This window comes from Oncorhynchus kisutch, linkage group LG15 (genome assembly GCF_002021735.2).
Source record: "Oncorhynchus kisutch isolate 150728-3 linkage group LG15, Okis_V2, whole genome shotgun sequence".
Classification (NCBI taxonomy): Eukaryota; Metazoa; Chordata; class Actinopteri; order Salmoniformes; family Salmonidae; genus Oncorhynchus; species Oncorhynchus kisutch.
Window position 1 is genome coordinate 50418607 of NC_034188.2, and position 18672 is coordinate 50437278.

Genomic DNA, 18672 nt, shown 5'->3' on the forward strand with positions numbered 1-18672 from the left:
TGTCAGTAAAAGAGAGAATCTGGTTTACTCATGTCATCTTATCAGGACATGTCGCTTAATGCCAGCGGCAACACTAACAATTATCTCCCTCTCTCTCTCGCTCTCCTTCTCTTTCTCTCCTCTCTCTCTCGCTTTCTCTCTCTCTCTCTCTCGCTCTTCCTCTCCCTCCCTCTTTGTGACACAGACACAAACGTGCTGCGGTACATCCAGTTGACGGAAATGAAGATGAATAGGGAGGGTCAGCGGGAGCGGGAGAGCGGCAAAGAGGCCCTTGGCTAACCTTTGACCTTTTGGCCTCTATCACTATGGCCTATGCTACGACCCATCCTACGTCACCTCTCCTCTCTGACCTCCTCTCCTCCTTTATGGAGCCCAGTCCCATTGATGACTGGCCCGAGCGATGCGCCTCAACCATGTAAAAGAACAGGGCAGAAAAGGCCCTGTCTCTCTCCCTCTCTTTCTCCTCCTTCCCCCCCCCACCCCCCTCCAGGCGCTGTTGTTCTGTACCCCAGATGCAGACTTTCAAACCAAGAAAAAACGAAGCAGAGGGAAATACTATACTATACTCATACAAAACAGTCATGGTTGTCCGAATGAGAAAAAAAACTGCTGAAAAAAATACATGATCAAAGAAAATTGCGTAATTTAGAGAAGGTGTAAAAAAAAAAAGTTAAATAGAGTAGAATTTCTTATTTATTCTTTCGATGTGAGGACTGAGGAGAGGTCCAGGGTTGGGAAAGGGACCAGGGGAGGGCAGGGGAAGGAGTTTAGGAGAAAGGAAATGGTGTAACACATATCAAGACCTTAGGCCAATTCAACTGTACACCCTGACCCCTGCCCTGTCACAATGGAGGGAGGTCTGAAAGCCACTGACCCAGACTTGTCCCGGAGAGAGATTGTCCCCCCAGTACAGTACAGATCAGGCTAGCTAGCAGGCTACAGCTCTGTCTTTTTAATACGGAATAGTCTTCAGACAAGCCAACCTTTGCGCTCATGTTCAATCAATCTTCTTTTTTGTTTTCAGCTTTTAGTACCTTGTCTCTATTTCTGGACGGTTTTTAAATTCAAGGGCTAATTCAAGTGTTTGTCATTTGTCCTTTGATCATTTTTTTGTCTCCTGTTTGATTTTCATTGCACTTACGACTATCGGTTGTTATGAAGCTAAATGTGTGTCCTTCCTCTTTCTAAGGAACAGAACAAACTAACTCCCACCGGACTCGCTGTTCCTCTGTTTAACAGGTGTGTTTTTGTGAAACGGTGTCTTGAATCTGTTGTCCAATCCCCCCTGGAATGTGTTGTGTTGTCAGACTGTTAACCCCCCCCCCCCCCCCCCCCCCCCCCCCCCCCCCCCCCCTAATGATGTCACAATGGAAAATAGCCAGTGGAACTGAGGTTCTATCAAGCACCCTTGGCTGCACAGAGTTCTCTGATTTTTTTACTCTGAGATCTACTTCCAGGCCCTTGATCACTCATGCTGAACCTTCCCAGGCGTCAGTGACATCACAAGACACTCTTGGTAGTGTTTGTGCAGGGAATCCGATCCCACATGCTGTATCCGTCTGAGGTGTATCAGCCATCTCAACCCAGTCAGATAAAAACATCAACCCGAGTGTGCCATTTGAGATTCAGTTGTGTGCCAGTTGTGCATATTTTAATAGATATCAGTGTTGCGACAAACAAAGAAATCGGTTCAGAAAATAAATTTGTACAAAAATCGCTGTCTCCATAGGCAGATTACACAACGGTAGTGGTAGACCAAGACAAGGGAGGATTGTGATTGGGACAAGGCCAGATAATGACATATTACACATACAGACCATCATACCACTGCATACTTTCTAAATACCAATCCCAGTGATGCTGATAAAGCCTGAAGGGTTTCTAGGATTTATAGAAATACGTAGACGTACCTGCCCTGTTCTAAAGGAGAGGTTTGAGTTGACCTTAATTCCGCCATCTATTACCCGTGTAACCCAGTTTCCTTCACCCTATGTGCAAGCCAAGCCCCTGCATGGCAATGTGTGGCTCAAAGGGGAAGCCATTTTGGATGTCAGGGATAATGTCTGGTTCATTGCTTTCTATAACAGGGCAGGTTACTCCCCCTGTCCAATGTATCCCACTAATACCCTCTATGCTCCCTGCAAACGTAGAATGGGTTAATGGAGTAGTCAGCGGCATAGCCTGAAAAGGACCTCGGTATCTTGTGTCTCGCATCGGGTCATTTTCTGAGACTTATATGGTCCCATGCAGAAAGAAATGAAGGTCAGCAGCAGTGGTCTGCCTTGGCCAAGGCGAGGAGACGAATTCCAAAAGGACTTCAGAGGAGTGGATAATACTAGATCAAAACGATAACAGATCTCATCATTTGCCTGTGGCCTAATACATTGGGACCAAAGTGCATCAATAAGAGGAGGCTGTTGAGGGGAGGACGGCTGATAATGATGTCCGGGACGGTGGAAACCATGTGTTTTGACGTATTTGATACCTTTCCACTATTCTGCTCCAGCCATTACCACGAGCCCGTCCTCCCCAACTCAGGTGCCACCCAACCTCCTGTGGTGTCAATGGGACTCTGGAGAGGCAGCAGCGCGATGCCTGGAGCAAATTTGTGGGATCCAGAGACGCGCTCCACTGTAGAGGCAAATGGGCCAGCAGCACCAGTAACACAGCAGGAGTGCAGTGTCACTCTGAAACTGTGGAGATGGGATTATGGTAAAGCAGCGTTGTGAAGAGGTTCGGGGGAGGTTTACACCTTGGTACAGAGACAACGGCGTGGAAAAACCCAGAGGCACCAAGAACTTATTTCTCGCGCTCTCTATTTCTCTCTCTGATTCTCATTCTCTCCACCTCTTCCCCTCTCTCCAGATCTCTCTCCATATCTCAATTTAAATTCAAATTGCTTTATTGGCATGACGTTTCAATGTCCATATTGCCACGCCTACTTTGCAAATGGATATATATTTAACAATATTAACATCATAAACAAAATGTAATAATAATAATCGGGATTGTCAATGAGTATACACTGAGTATACCAAACATCGGGGCAAGGACTCTACAAGGTGTCGAAAGCGTTCCACAGGGATGCTGGCCCATGTTGACTCTACAAGCTGTCGAAAGCGTTCCACAGGGATGCTGGTCCATGTTGACTCTACAAGGTGTCGAAGGCGTTCCACAGGGATGCTGGCCCATGTTGACTCTACAAGCTGTCGAAGGCGTTCCACAGGGATGCTGGCCCATGTTGACTCTACAAGCTGTCGAAGGCGTTCCACAGGGATGCTGGCCCATGTTGACTCTACAAGCTGTCGAAAGTGTTCCACAGGGATGCTGGCCCATGTTGACTCTACAAGCTGTCGAAAGCGTTCCACAGGGATGCTGGCCCATGTTGACTCTACAAGCTGTCGAAAGCGTTCCACAGGGATGCTGGCCCATGTTGACTCTACAAGCTGTCGAAGGCGTTCCACAGAGATGCTGGCCCATGTTGACTCTACAAGCTGTCGAAAGCGTTCCACAGGGATGCTGGCCCATGTTGACTCTACAAGCTGTCGAAAGCGTTCCACAGGGATGCTGGCCCATGTTGACTCCAATGCTTCCCTCAGTTCCATGTCAAGTTGGCTGGATGTCCTTTGGGTGGTGGATCAATTCTTGACACACACAGGAAACTGTTGAGCCTCAAAAATCCAGTGGCGTTGCAGTTCTTGACACAAACCGGTGTTCCTGGACCTACTACCATACCCCCGTTCAAAGGCACTTACATTTTTTGTCTTGCACATTCACCCTCCGAATGGCACACATACACAATCCATGTCTCAATTATCTCAAGGCTTAAAAATCCTTCTTTAACCTGTCACCTCCCCTTCATCTACACCGACTTGAAGTGGATTTAACAAGTGACGTCAATAGCTTTCGCCCGGATTCACCTGGTTCCGTCTACGTCATGGAAAGAGCAGGTGTTCTTAATGTTTTGTATACTCAGTGTATATCTCTCTGTCTCTTACTCTCTCAACCTCACCACTGTGCAGTAGTGTTGTATTGGTCCTTATGGCTGGCTGAGCTGGTCCTACTCCCACATGGCCCTATAGGGAATCTCCCCATGGTCCTATCTCTCCAAGGCATCAGTCCATCATCCTGTTGTTATCCCAGTGTGCTGAGTCATTATCGCTCCGTGTCTATGGTTACTGTCTACACATACAAAACAGGTCAGGGCTAAGTTCTTCCCACCCCTGCCCTAACATGACCCATTATGAGATAAACAAAGGAATGACCCTGGACCAGTTATTGTGGGAATAATGTTACAACGTGCTGTCTGTGCAAATATAGATAGAGAGAGACATCGTCTCTTTAGCCGTCTAGGTTCTGAAAAGACACGGCAAAAGCACAAACTAAAGTGGGAAAGTAAATACGGGCCGTTTTTCTTCTCTTTCCTTTGATGTCATTGAGGTACATGTTTGTCAAATGTCACTCGTTTTTTGTGCTTACGAAACAATTGTGAACAAAATACGAAACTGAAAAGAAAAACGAATGGCTGTTAAAAGCTTTACCTAATTGAGTAATTTTATCAATTGATGAGAACGCAAGTGAATGGGGAAGTGAGTTCGGTGTAGCTACACCACAGGCTCTCTGTCACGGTGTCTCTGTGTGTAGATGTTAAGTAGGATTTGTTGTCCCCTGTTTTTGGGAAAGTCCATACCCAACTCTTAAGAGTTTGTGATTCCCACAAAGTGACCGTGGATCTCGTTGAAGAAAGTGGGCGTTGGAGAACCGAACCAGTTACAGTAGAAGTTATTTATGAGCTACAGCAACGAAGAACTCCGCTAATCTGTTTTTCTTTCCTTTTTCCTCGTTTGCTTGTACCGGAGAGTAGGACTTGATGATGAGTACATCGTGGTTAGAAGTCAATTTGTTCCCCCATTGGACCATGTGAGGAAACGTCCGTTCAATATTCCAAATCCAAAACATTGGAGGACATGATAACTGGTTACATTGAACTGTTAGCCCGGGAATGCACTATAGATTGGTAAATGAAGACTATAAATAAAGTTGAAAATGAAATTGTGCCTGCGTGATTGTCTTCAGGGTTGTCCGAGTGCATGGTGATACCTCAATGTAGGAGGTAAACAGCAACAGACACACACACACACACACACTTCTCTCTGCCCACCCCTCTCCCTCTCTTCTCCCTCCAAAGGTAATAATCTCTGTTACTACTGACTGCCCTGCTTAATTGCTCCCTGAGCTCCAGAGAGAGAGAGGGAGGATGGGGTGGAGGAGAGGAGTAGAGGAGAGAGGTGCTGAGAAAGGCATTGGAGGAAAGATGGAGGGGGAGAAAAAGAGGGATGGTGCGAAGAGATATCCCACTAGGCACACACTGGTTGAATCAACATTGTGTGCATGTCATTTCAATTAAATGACGTTGAACCAATGTGGGATAGACGTTGAATTGACGTCTGTGCCCAGCGGGGTAGACCTGCTGAAAGGCGCTAGGGGGAAGATGCTGAGCTATAAAAGAGCAAGATATGGATATGAACAGACATATTGACGCACTGTGACGCAGCTACCTCGGCACAGGTGAAACCCAGACTGGCGTCTGTAGGTGTATTGAGGATATACATGAGACCTTGCTAAACAAATCCTTATTGAGTCTAAAACACCTGTCCATTTCCTCCATCATCCCATTTCCCTCTTTCCTTTGCTGTTGCTTTTAATAGCGTTGCCACGGATGTGAAGGGTGGTTGCTAGGCAACTGGCAGGCGTCTGGAACTGAGTTGGCTCGGCGGATAGCACTGACAGACAGAGCAGTGAAGTGGATCGGGACTGCGTGTGTGTGTGTGAGAGTTGTTTGTGCCTTCTAATTGAACGCCTCTCATTTGGTTTTTAGTTTCGATGCATATATTCATGAAAGCCGTGTTTTTATTCATTAATTCCATGTTACAGATTAGCTGAATGAACAGCTGACGTTCTTTCATCCTCCTCACTGCTTGTTGCCATGAGCCCTGTTTATACCAGGTGCCAACATGTGTTCCATGTCCTGATCTTGTCCACATTTTGATTGTCCCCAAATTTTTTGACAGGTATAGATGATTCAAAGGTTCATTGTGGTCTGTTTGTGAGGTAGTCAAGGATGCATTGTCTGGATATCGTACAAGTGTAGAAGGATCTGGACAATGAAACAATTGAAATCAGTACTTATTTTGAAACAATAACTGTCAAATGATTTGTATACAGGGAAATCTGGTCACAATGCGGACACATTTTAATACCATGTGTAGATGCAGCGGCTAATATGTGGACGCAATCAGGACAAAGGACGTACGTTCATTCAGCTAACCAGGCACAAACTGGGCTATGAAAGCACCCCGATAAACCTGTTAGATCAAGTCAGGTGTCTGAGATATTGAGATGTCTGTTGTGTGATTCTAGCATTATGTTAACAATGCAACATACCCGATATCTTCGCTTTACAAGATTCCTACAGGTCACCTACACAATTCTGTCACAAAGGCAACAAAAAAAATCCTGTTGGACTATTTAGTAAAGGTGGTCTCATGCTCAAGTGGGAGCAATCCCTTAATACTCATAACAAAAGACAGAGGATAATGTCAGAGCGTACAACTCCACAGAAGGAAACCTGAAAGATACCTGTGAACAACTAAATGACTATCAAAATGCACAACCAGCTACCATGCTTGTCCTAGTAAGTATATTTGTCTCAAAGTGACATGATCGGCTTTGATGACATCTAGAGGACGATCACTGTTATTGCAGCCAGGCATTTCTCCTGCTCACAGGGATACAATATAATGTGTGTTATTTGAAAAAATAAGCCATGGAAAGGTTCAGCTATTACAAGCATTAGCGCACACGGTAGAATATAACGGAATGTAACGACAGTCAACGTTACGGATATAACTCCACAGAGCGAGTGACAGGAAGAGCAGAGACACAGCAAGCGCCTCTCTTCCTTCTTTATTACGTAATTCATTCAATCATTCCTCACCGCAGCCTCAACAGTCAACAACACATCACTCTTTCGTCATGTATCCCAGAACGTCACGGATTGAGACAGGTCGAAGACAACCTCCCATCCATACTCTACATGAACGTCAGCCTGTAGTTTGCTTGGTTTTCCTTGGTCGTCTGTGTTATATTAACAAATATATATATATATATATATATATATATATATATATATTCCGGGACAGAGAATCATAATGACAATAATGAATCATTATTTCAATTATAACAATCATTTTAATAAATACTCTGAGCGTTCTTAACCACACAAGGAGAATAAGGATGAGTTTTGCTCACCCCTCTACCTATGGGATTGACATCATCCCATACAAATAATAACACTAAATACACACGCACACACACGCACACACACACACTCCCATATACACATAGCCAAGTAAATACTTGTATGTAGCCTTGACTAGCTGTGCCATTAAAAAGTGGTATTCTTCATCGTCTTTCAGCAACCAGACAGTACGGGTACACTCATGGGCCTGCGAGAGAATCCAGAGTTCTCTCGATTCGCCATCCACATACCAAGCACCTTGTGTCAAGTCCTTCACAGTCTGTACTCTTGTGACACGGACATGTCAATGTCAATATCATGGCTCTTTAACCAAAGATTGGGACCTTTTTTCCCTTCAATGATGCTGTATCACTATCCAGTAGGTGAGGAAAAGGAAGTCAGGGGTACGGAATGTGGGAATTCGTTTTTTGTTGTTGTAGAAAACAGGTAGTATTCATTAACCATTTATTGCAAGTGGATTAACCCTCATTTCCCATGGTCCTCCTCTGCTCTCAGAGGACTTTTGTTGTAATGAACTGTCCATATAACCGAGTGTATAAGGGGCTCTTTACAGAGCAGTGATGAAGGTGAGAGAGAGGACGTTTGCTGAGAAACTCCAGCTTATGAGTTTCACACTTTCCCTAAATTCCCTGGTTTTCCAGAAATAGTGGTTCAACAATTCCTGTATTTCCTGCTTCTTCCAGGAATCTTTCAACCAGGATTTCTGGTAAACCAGGGGATTTTGGGGGAAAAATATTGGACATTTTGCAACCCTATGAGGACGTAAGGTAAAGAATGAGGGAGAAAAGCATCCTGTTTCGGCTCCCTCACAACAGATTTGCTAGTTCTACAGTACATCCTTCACACAAAATAACATGCGGTACCAAAACACAAGCACACTTGGGTGCGCACGTGCGCACCCACACAGACACACAGTGTACACCCACACAGACACACAATTCGCCAAACCAATAGAAAATGCTGTGCTAAACAGGTTATGGCTGGAATGGTTCAAGCATTGAGAAAAATAAAAATGAATTTGCTGTACAGAGCTGAGGAAATAAAGTCCTGTCAATTGTGCTGTGGAGCTTAAAATGGCTTCCCTGTTCCTGTTGCAGTCTTTGGGAGAGGGGGAGGACAGAGACCATCCCTATACAGGAAGATGCTATGTGGAGGTGAGGGAGGTGGAAATGAGTTCTATAGAAGGTGATGCACAATAAGAGGGCAACTTACGCACTGATTTGGAAATCCCTCAGGATTTGAGCGTTTACCTACCATGACTACATGTAAATATGAAGGAGGGGCAGCAGGGTCCACATGATGGGACACCCAGAGGTGCTCTCATAACAAATCAGGGCACCCCCACAAAACAACTATTAACATGGACACTTCAAGGGCACTCCCAAGAGAATAATTCCAACCCTGTTGAGATGTGAATGTGTCTACGGCTGGCAAAGCTTCAGCCCAAGTCTTTGGGGAAGGAGCGAGCAGAGACAGACACGACACCTGTGTCGAGAGAGGCAGAGAGTCAACGGGGTGGTTTAGCAGAACGAGTCCTACTGCAGTACATGTAAATGGGGATGAGCACTTGGAAGTGTCTGTCTGGAAGTGGAATGGCTTACACATTCCTTCCTTTTAGAGGACAGGTAATATGCGGAAGGTTAGCAGGGCACACTGGTCACTAGGGCACTAAAGGTTTGGACTCTAGGGGTTGCGGAGTGGTCACTTAGAGGAATGTTGTCCAACACTGGGCGGCTTTGGAAGGGACACTAAGACGTGTGCTGTCCCGGATGCTGGGCACTATGAGACTAGGGGGCACAAGGCTTAGGAGTGACCACCAGGAGAGAGGTACAGCCCGCACAAGTGGGCTTCAGAGTGGACACTAGTAGAAGTACTGTTCGCAAAGGGATTGGGTACCAGGAATAAAGTGGGCACACTAGGAGTCTTTGAAGTGTGCACTAGGAGCAGTGTTGCCCATATACAGTAATGTGTGACTTAGCCGTAGTTCTGTCCACAGAGCTGTGCAGCCTGGTGCTGTTCACACAGGGGCACGGTGCCGTCCAGATCCTGTCCATCCACGTCCATGTCCATGAGGTTGGGCCTGGCAGCGCCGGTGCTGGCACTGCTGTCCCCAGAGCCCAGGGGACTGTCACAGCTGCTGCCCGGGGACGAGCTCAGGGTTCTGGACAGGGAACCCAGCTTCCATGGGTCCGGTCGCACCCTGGCTGGTGTGGGCCGAGGCCGGGGTGCGAACTCCAAGGTCTTGGGCCTCTCCAAGGGACTGATGATGGTCAGGGGCTCCAGGACCGGGACAGGGACAGGCGGAGCAGGGGCCTTGCGGCGGAGGACCCTTGGGAAGAGGCTGGAAGGGTCAGGGAGACGGGGGATATCTAGGGTCTCCTTGTAACCTGAGAGAAGAGAGAGAAATACAGTGACCAGAGGGAGAGAACAGATGGATGGGAGAACAACATGAACACGTTGTTGACATGGATGGGCCATGTGTTTTTTTAAGTTCGGGTGTAACTGAAATATATTCTGAGTGTACAACCCACTCAGGTTGGCTGGATGTCCTTTGGGAGGGTGGACCATTCTTGATACACACAGGAAACTGTTGAGTGTGAAAACCCCCGCAGCGTTGCAGTTCTTGACACACTCAAACCGGTGCACCTGGCACCTACTACCATACCCTGTTCAAAGGCACTTAAATCTTTTGTCTTGCCCATTCACCCTCTGAATGGCACACATACACAATCCATGTCTCAATTGTCTCAAGGCTTTAAAATCCTTCTTTAACCTGTCTCCTTCCCTTCATCTACACCAATTTGAAGGGGATTTAAATAGTTACATCAATAAGGGATCATAGCATTCACCTGGATTCACCTGGATTCTGGGCTCCCGGATTAGCTGTATTGACCACGCCACCCATTTTTACGCTGACGATACTCCCTGTTTATTATCTACGCATAGTCACTTTACCTCTACCTACAGTTGAAGTCAGAAGTTTACATACACTTAGGTTGGAGTCATTAAATCTTGTTTTTCAACAAATCCACAAATTTCTTGTTAACAAACTAGAGTTTTGGCAAGTCGGTTAGGACATCTACTTTGTGCATGACACAAGTCATTTTTCCAACAATTATTTACAGACAGATTATTTAACTTATAATTCACTATTTCACAATTCCAGTGGGTCAGAAGTTTATATACACTAAGTTGACTGTGCCTTTAAACAGCTTGGAAAATTCCAGAAAATGATGTCATGGCTTTAGAAGCTTCTGATAGGCTAATTAACATCATTTGAGTCAATTGGAGGTTTACCTGGGGATGTATTTCAAGGCCTACTTTCAAACTCAGTACCTCTTTGTTTGACATCATGGGAAAATCAAAAGAAATCAGGCAAGACCTCAGAAAAAAATTGTAGACCTCCACAAGTCTGATTCATCCTTGGGAGCAATTTCCAAACGCCTGAAGGTACCACGTTCATCTGTACAAACAATAGTATGCAAGTATAAACACCATGGGACCACGCAGTCGTCATACCGCTCAGGAAGGAGACGCATTCTGTCTCCTAGAGATGAACGTACTTTGGTGCAAAAAGTGCAAATCAATCCCAGAACAACAGCAAAGGACCTTGTGAAGATGCTGGGGGAAACAGGTACAAAAGTATCTATATCCACAGTAAAACGAGTCGACATAACCTGAAAGTCCGCTCAGCAAGAAGAAGCCACTGCTCAAAAACCACCATAAAAAAAGCCAGACTGCGGTTTGCACATGGGGACAAAGATCGTACTTTTTGGAGAAATGTCCTCTGGTCTGATGAAACAAAAATAGAACTGTTTGGCCATAATGACCATCGATATGTTTGGAGGAAAAAGGGGATGCTTGCAAGCCGAAGAACACCATCCCAACCGTGAAGCACAGGGGTGGCAGCATCATATTGTGGGGGTGCTTTGCTGCAGGAGGGACTGGTGCACTTCACAAAATAGATGGCATCATGAGGGAGGAAAATGTAGATATATTGAAGCAACATCTCAAGACATCAGTCAGGAAGTTGAAGCTTGGTCGTGTAACTTTAGACCGTCCCCTCGCCCATACCCGGGAGCGAACCAGGGACCCTCTGCACACATCAATAACAGTCACCCACGAAGCATCGCGGCTCTTGCAGAGCAAGGGGAACCACTACTTCAAGGTCTCAGAGCAAGTGACGTCACCGATTGAAACGCTATTTAGCACGCACCACCGCTAACTAAGCTAGCGTTTCACATCCGTTACAGTCGCAAATGGGTCTTCCAAATAAACAATGACTCCAAGCGTACTTCCAAAGTTGTGGCAAAATGGCCTAAGGACAACAAAGTCAAGGTGGCCATCACAAAGCTCTGACCTCAATCCAATAGAAAATGTGTGGGCAGGACTGAAAAAGCATGTGTGAGCAAGGAGGCCTTCAAACCTGACTCAGGTACACCAGCTCTGTCAGGAGGAATGGGCCAAAATTCACCCAACTTATTGTGGGAAGCTTGTGGAAGGCTACCCAAAACATTTGACCCAAGTTAAACGATTTAAAGGCAATGGTACCAAATACTAATTGAGTGTATGTAAACTTCTGACCCACTGGGAATGTGATGAAAGAAATAAAAGCTGAAATCACTCATTCTCTCTACTATTATTCTGACATTTCACATTCTTAAAATAAAGTGATGATCCTAACTGACCTAAGACAGGGCATTTTTACTAGGATTAAATGTCAGCAATTGTGAAAAACTGAGTTTAAATGTATTTGGCCAAGGTGTGTGTAAACTTCCGCCTTCAACTGTATATGTACTGTACATATTACCTCAATTATCTCAACTAACCTGTGCCCCCGCACATTGACTCTGTACCGGTACCCCCTGTATAATTCCTCGCTACTGTTATTTTATTGTTTCTCCTTAATTACTTGTTTATTTTCTTTCTTTTTTCTTTCTTTTTCTTTCTTTTTTTCTTTTTTTCTTTCTTTTTCTTTTTTACTTCAGTTTATTTTAGTAAATACTTTCTTAACACTTCTTTTTCTGAACTCAATAGTTGGTTAAGGGCTTTTCACGGCACATGTGACAAATACAATTTGATTTGACTTGATTCACCCGGTCAGTCTGTGTCATGGAAAGAGCAGATGTCCTTAATGTTTTGTACACAGTGTATTGCTTCCTGTTCTTCAATCAAAAGCTCATAGTGACATCATGCTTTCCCAACATACTCACCTGCATGTAGGGGGAGGATGCGGGGCCCTGGTGGAGGCGGCATGGGCATGCTGCCGTCCGAGGGGGTCCTGCGGTGCCCTAGGGTTTGGGCGCGGGGGCGTATCGCCCCATCAGAGGGGGTGCGTCTGTGCCCCCTGTTCATGGTTGCAGACACGTGGGTGGGCGTGAGGGACTGGTTGGGCTCCCTCTTGAAGCTCTCTGCCCTCAGATCCAGGAGGGGGTTAAGGGCGGGGACAGGGGTCGCCATGGGGAGGGAGGCGCCCACTCCGGGGGTCAACGCCAAGTCCTCAAGGTCCGAGGGAAGGAGGGATTTGGTGGAGTTGCAGTCTGAGAGGGAGGAGAGGGAGAGGAGGGTGACGGAGGGAGAGGGGTCCGTGCAGGGGAGAGTAGAGTCTCGGCGGCGGGACAGCGAGAGGGACAGGGCGCGGCTCGGGGGAGAGGTGCTGCGGCGGAAACGACCCGTTCGCTGGAAAATGCTGTCCTTTTTCTTGCGCTGCTCCTCTCTAAGGTCCTGCTCGTCCTGTTGGACCTAGACACACACACATGGAAACTGGTCAGTTCTTCTACTATACAATCTACGGTTGTATAATGTCAACTGACACGCATACCAGACCATGTCAACTCCCAGGTGTAGAGTATAAACCATTATTCCATGTATTAAGATAGTCTCTACAGCAGGTGGCAGGATTGACTTGTTTTATTGCCATGGTTTGGGTCATTTTGTCCATCTGGGTGTCACAGAACCTTTTCCTGCTACTCCCTTCCTCCTTCCCTCCCTTCCTCCCTCCCTCCCTCCGTTACCTGTAGTCTCCCCATCTGTAGCAGGTCCAGCCCCAGACCTACGGAGGCCAGGATTGAGGCACAGCCCAGTAGCAGCAGGTCGCTCTTCTTCCTCTGGCTGCAGCGCCGCAGAGAGTCCTGGTAACCCATCCCACTCCCTAGCCCAGCAGGCCCCAGCCCGGGCCCCAGCCCGCCACACGGGGGGCCTCCCTCCTCCACAGACCCGTTACTGCTGGTCTCTGGGGGCATCAGAGACCCGGGCGACTCCTCCAACTCACAGTGCTCCTCTGTCAGAGATCGAGCGAGGGAGAAAGAGAGAGAAAGAGAGAGATAAGAAAGTGTGAGAGGGAGAACAAGGCGTTTCAATCAATCAAGAGTCTAACTGATTTTGTATCCATAGTATGTTTTACAATCTCTTTTCTGTTGCAGAAATAGTGATAAACGCAGAGACTCACCCATTTCATTGAGGCTGGAGAAGCCGGCGGTCATGGGGGCGTGTTTTGGAGACTTGCCCAGATTCGGGGCACTAGAGGACCACACCTTGCATCCGTCGCCTAGCGACTTCAACCTGCAAGACGAAAGAAGATTGGGTCAATACTGTTTACTGATACCATACACCAAACACTCGCCAGAATAATGTTCAGAGATTATTCGAATATGCAAATGCAAAAATCATAAAGGTTAGCAGGCAAGTAGGAGAAAGAGGCTAATAAGGGGCTTTTTTTGGACCATGACTGTTACCTGTCCTCTCCGCCCAGTCTCTCTCTCTGGAGGGTGGAGCTGGGGCCCCAGGTGCGTCCCTTCTTTTTGCTAGCTGCCAGGTCCTCCTTCTTACACACGGCACTGCGGCCCCATGTCTTATTGCCATCGCTGGGCGTCACTGAGGGCCACAGTGACACAGGTGTTGTCGTTATAACACAGTAAATCAAATTCCTGATGTGCAGTGAGCGTAACAAAATGTAGTCACTTGCACACAAGATCCAGGGAGGGAATCCCCAATTTGGGATTATGTTGACACAATACCGTCCCTGACAATTGAATAATTGGTATTAACTTTTGGTGTGTCCTCTGTCCTCCAGTCCCCCTCAACCCCTGTCCCTGTCTTCCCCCCACAGATCAACTCACGTCGTATGGCCCTGAGGCGGGGTATGACCCCTGGGCTGGCTGGAGGTGTGGTGCTCTCACTGCCCTGGGGCTTCCTCTTATCCACGCTCGGAGACGCCTGCACTGTGATCTTATGCTCGAAACCTGTGTGCATTCAAAACAGGGAGGAATTAGAGTCAAAGTTCAAAAAATGCTTGGTTTTACAGAAATCCTGGTTGGAAGATTCCCAGAATCAGGAGGGAATAAGCAAAAAAAAGCTGGGAATCCCCCAACTGGTATTTCTTGAAAACCTGTGGATTTTGGAAAAGTTACCAGAATTTTGCTATCCTAATAAGGATAGAAAGAAAAAATAATGATGCCCTATTCAAATAATAAGATAAATGTTTGCGTGCAATATCTGCCAGCACCCACCAGAGGGCAGACTGATGCTGTTGCTGTCTCGGCCCAGTTTGAGTAGTCTGCTCTTTTTGAAGTGGCCCTTGCGCTTCTTGACCCTGGGCTTCTCCTGGTACATCTGGTGGATGATGATGTTGAGTTCACGCTCCACGATATCGATCTCTCTCTCAGCCAGCTCCTGCTCTCTCCTCTTCAGCTGCTCCTCCTGCTCCCTCTGCTCTTCGGCCGCACGAGCCAACGCCTCCTCCCAGGAACGCAACTCCTACAGGAGAGAAGAGAGGCATGTCAAGGAAAATGGGAGCATTTGGAACAAAAATGTAGATGTAATGTTACAGCAACATAACACCCTGTCGAACATCATCACATTGCCAAGGCAACAGCAACTTTGCAACCTGCACTTTTGAGAGGGATGTTGACAACATGCCCACGTGACCGTGTGGGCTCCTCTCACCTTCTCCTTGGCCCTGAGCTCGTCAAACATCTGCTGGATCTCCAGCCTCCAGTCCTCCTGCAGAGAGTGGAAGGACTCCAGGGGCATCTGAAACATGGCCGACTGTTCGATGGCCAGCAGTCGCATCAGGATATTAGTGAAGGACGGGCGACTGTGGGGGTTAGGGCTCCAGGACTCTGAGGATGGGGAGAGGAGGTTGAGTAAAAATAACTTTCATGTAAATTCCCAAACAACAAAGTACAGCGGTTGTCTTTTAGTTGTGCACGTCTCCCCTCCACCTCCACCACTGAACAGACCCCAGTGCTCTGTAGCACCACTTGCCCTCAGATCCCAGATAGACAGACAGATAATATTTCAAGTTGTTGGAATGGGCAGAGGAAAAAGAAAGGAGAGAGGAGAGACAGGAGTAAACAGAGAGCAGACACAGTAGAGAGGGGTGACAAAGGAGAGATTAAAGGATGAACAGGGATAAGACGGAGGAGAGGGAGAGAGGGATGAAGAGAGAAAGAGCATTAGGGATGCATGGAAATAGTGGAAGAAGTGGAGCAAGAGACTATAAAATCACCAGTTTGCTGACTGGGAGGTGAACCTACTCTCACTCTGACCTCCAACAATAATAGACGTGAAACTGGGCTGACAGGAAGCCATCTTGGCTCTCATCAATAAGTGAAACTGGGCTGACAGGAAGCCATCTTGGCTCTCATCAATAAGTGAAACTGGGCTGACAGGCGACCATCTTGGTTCTAATCAATAAGTGAAACTGGGTTGACAGGCAATCATCTTTGCACGCGAACCTGGCCTGACAGGCAACCATCTTTGCTCTACTCCACAGGTGAAACTGGGCTGACAGGCAGCCATCTTGGTTCCTACCTGCCAGCAGGAGTGCGAAGGGCTCGGGACAGGTGGACGGTACGGGCAGGGTCAGTTTGTTCATGGCCACTCCGTACGCCACGGCCAGCGCATCTATCTCACGGTACGGAACCTCTCCTGTCAGCAGCTCCCATAGCAACACCCCAAAACTGAGGAGAGAGAGACAGGGGGGGGGGCACTTGTCACAGGCACTTGTCATGATTGTACAGGCTATTCATATATTAACTTAACACACCCTTTATGTTACCTACTATACATGGCGGATGTAAATTGCCTCTGAGGGTATGAATAGTGGAAGTATTGAAAGAACAAGGACACTAGCTACTGACTGTGGGTGTTGCATCTGCACCATGCTGTGTGTACTACATGTCCCACAGTAACAAAAAAAACCTGCACAGTTTACATGACAGAGTGTTGTACCTCCAGACGTCGCTGCTCTTGGAGAACAGGGAGAGTTTGATGACCTCGGGGGCCATCCAGGCGTAGGTGCCCGCCGCGCTCATCTTGGTGGTCTGGTGCCACTCCCGTGCCAGGCCAAAATCTGTGATCTTCAGGGTCCTGCCACCCAGATCCTCCCTCTCAATGGGCTCCAGGATCAGGACTGAGGAGAAAGGGGGAAGGAGAGGGGGGTGGGGGGGGAGAATAGGTGGAGAGAAGGGTGTGGGGAAAGAGCGATGGACAGAAGGGGGGGGGGGGAATAGGTGGAGAGAGGGGAGAGATAGTTTGAGTTTGTCATGCATACCACTAACTCTACTACTCTCCATCCTCCAACAGAGGCCCTTATCCAAAGCATAGCACACAGCACACAGCACACACCCCACCATCACATACATCGATAGTAGGTGTGGTTATTGACAAAAGCAATTCAGGTTAAGTGTGTGATTCAAGGGCAGTGCAACCTGGGGATTATCAGACAGTATATGACCCTAGTCATCTGGCCATATTCCTCTAATAGGCTATAGGCCACATCTGTCATCAACCTGTATTTTCCTCGGGTCTACACTCAACATGTAGCCCCATTGACAAAAGGTTTGGTCAGAGCAGTGTTCAGGTCTCTGCCTCACCGACATTATGCACTGTGCCCAGCACGTCCGTTCTGAGAATTTCCATACGATGTTGCAACCGTTTCAAAGTCTCTGGGTGACATAGGTGAGTTGGCTTTTCCTGTTGAACTCCCAGCATTGGCCTTTCTGCTCTCTCCTGTCCTCTCCTCTCCATGCGCTTCCTCCTTCATTTCCGCATGAGGGCTGGCTATGGAAATATTTGGTGTGCACAGTCCACAGTGCTGGGAGAGAGGAGGGGATTGTACTTGCTTATCTACAGGCGTATGCAAAGGGAGGCGGGGAGAGGCACGGCACACAGCTGAGTCTTTGTATAAGCACACGCACACTCTCACACACACACACACACACACACACACACACACACACACACACACACACACACACACACACACACACACACACACACACACACACACACACACACACACACACACACACACAGACCTGGCTCACGTGAAACAGGTGTGCCTCTGAGACTCATTATATGCCTACAGGCAGCTAATGTCCAAGCACACGCAATCAAAAGCTAATGTCAAGCACAGTACATATAGTATATGTTGAGTCTTTAATTGATGAAGATTTCACCATATCATGGGCTTTTCTTAATCTCCCGATGCCGACCACTATTCATCAAATAGCATTCGGACATTTCCTTTTAGGTCAATCAACAATGTGCTGGGTTCAATGGCATGATAACATACTGTATACGGTGCCTTCAAGAAAGTATTTATACCCCTTGAGTTCCTCCACATGTTGTTGTGTTACAGCCTGTATTCAAAATGGATGAAATAGATTTTATTTCTCACCCAACTACACACAATATCCCATAATGGCAAAGTAAAAACATGTTTTTATAGAAATCTTTGCTAATTTATTGATAATGAAATATAGAAATATCTCATTTACATAAGTATTCACACCCTTGAGTCAATACTTTGCAGAAGCATCTTGGCAGCAATTACAGCTGTGAGTCTTTCTGGGTAAGTCTCGAAGAGCTTTCCACACGTGGAGAGTTGCTATGTGTAAATATTTCAATATTTGAGTACCAATTTGACAGAGCTTGAAGGTTTTTGAAAAGAACATGGGCCAATGTTACATTGGCCCATGTTCTTTTCAAAAACCTTCAAGCTCTGTCAAATTGGTTGCTGCTCATTGCTAGACAACCATTTTTAGGTCTTGCCATAGATTTTCGAGTAGATTTAAGTCAAAACTGTAACCCGGGAACATTCACTGTCTTCTTGGTAGCAACTCCAGTGTAGATTTGGCCTTGTGTTTTAAGTTATTGTCCTGCTGAAAGGTGAATTCATCTCCTAGTGGAAATCAGACTGAACCAAGTTTTCCTCTAGAATTTTTGCCTGTGCTTAGCTCCAGTCTGTTTCTTTTTTATCCTGAAAACTCCTAAGTCCTTAACGATTACAAGCATACCCATAACATGATGCAGCCACCACCATGCTTTAAAAATATGGAGAGTGG

The 18672-nt window shown here is 46.8% G+C and overlaps 2 protein-coding genes across 2 annotated transcripts in view; one reads left to right on the forward strand and one right to left on the reverse strand.

The window, feature by feature from the left end:
- Window positions 1-5055, forward strand: part of LOC109906045 (tetratricopeptide repeat protein 9B-like) — a 37051-nt gene extending 31996 nt beyond the window's left edge. Inside the window, exon 3 of the mRNA XM_020503699.2 lies at window positions 185-5055. Within this exon, the coding sequence (XP_020359288.1) occupies window positions 185-279 (95 nt within the window). The 3' untranslated portion in view covers window positions 280-5055. The remainder of the gene's footprint in view (window positions 1-184) is intronic.
- Window positions 5056-7231: 2176 nt separating this feature from the next.
- The window catches only part of LOC109904763 (mitogen-activated protein kinase kinase kinase 10-like), a 31839-nt gene continuing 20398 nt past the window's right edge, over window positions 7232-18672 (reverse strand). Inside the window, exons 2-11 of the mRNA XM_020501909.2 lie at window positions 16556-16736; window positions 16136-16284; window positions 15266-15441; window positions 14830-15076; window positions 14440-14562; window positions 14056-14194; window positions 13770-13882; window positions 13336-13601; window positions 12535-13063; window positions 7232-9708 (exon numbers count right to left, since the gene is read on the reverse strand). Of these exons, the coding sequence (XP_020357498.2) occupies window positions 9296-9708; window positions 12535-13063; window positions 13336-13601; window positions 13770-13882; window positions 14056-14194; window positions 14440-14562; window positions 14830-15076; window positions 15266-15441; window positions 16136-16284; window positions 16556-16736 (2336 nt within the window). The 3' untranslated portion in view covers window positions 7232-9295. The remainder of the gene's footprint in view (window positions 9709-12534; window positions 13064-13335; window positions 13602-13769; window positions 13883-14055; window positions 14195-14439; window positions 14563-14829; window positions 15077-15265; window positions 15442-16135; window positions 16285-16555; window positions 16737-18672) is intronic.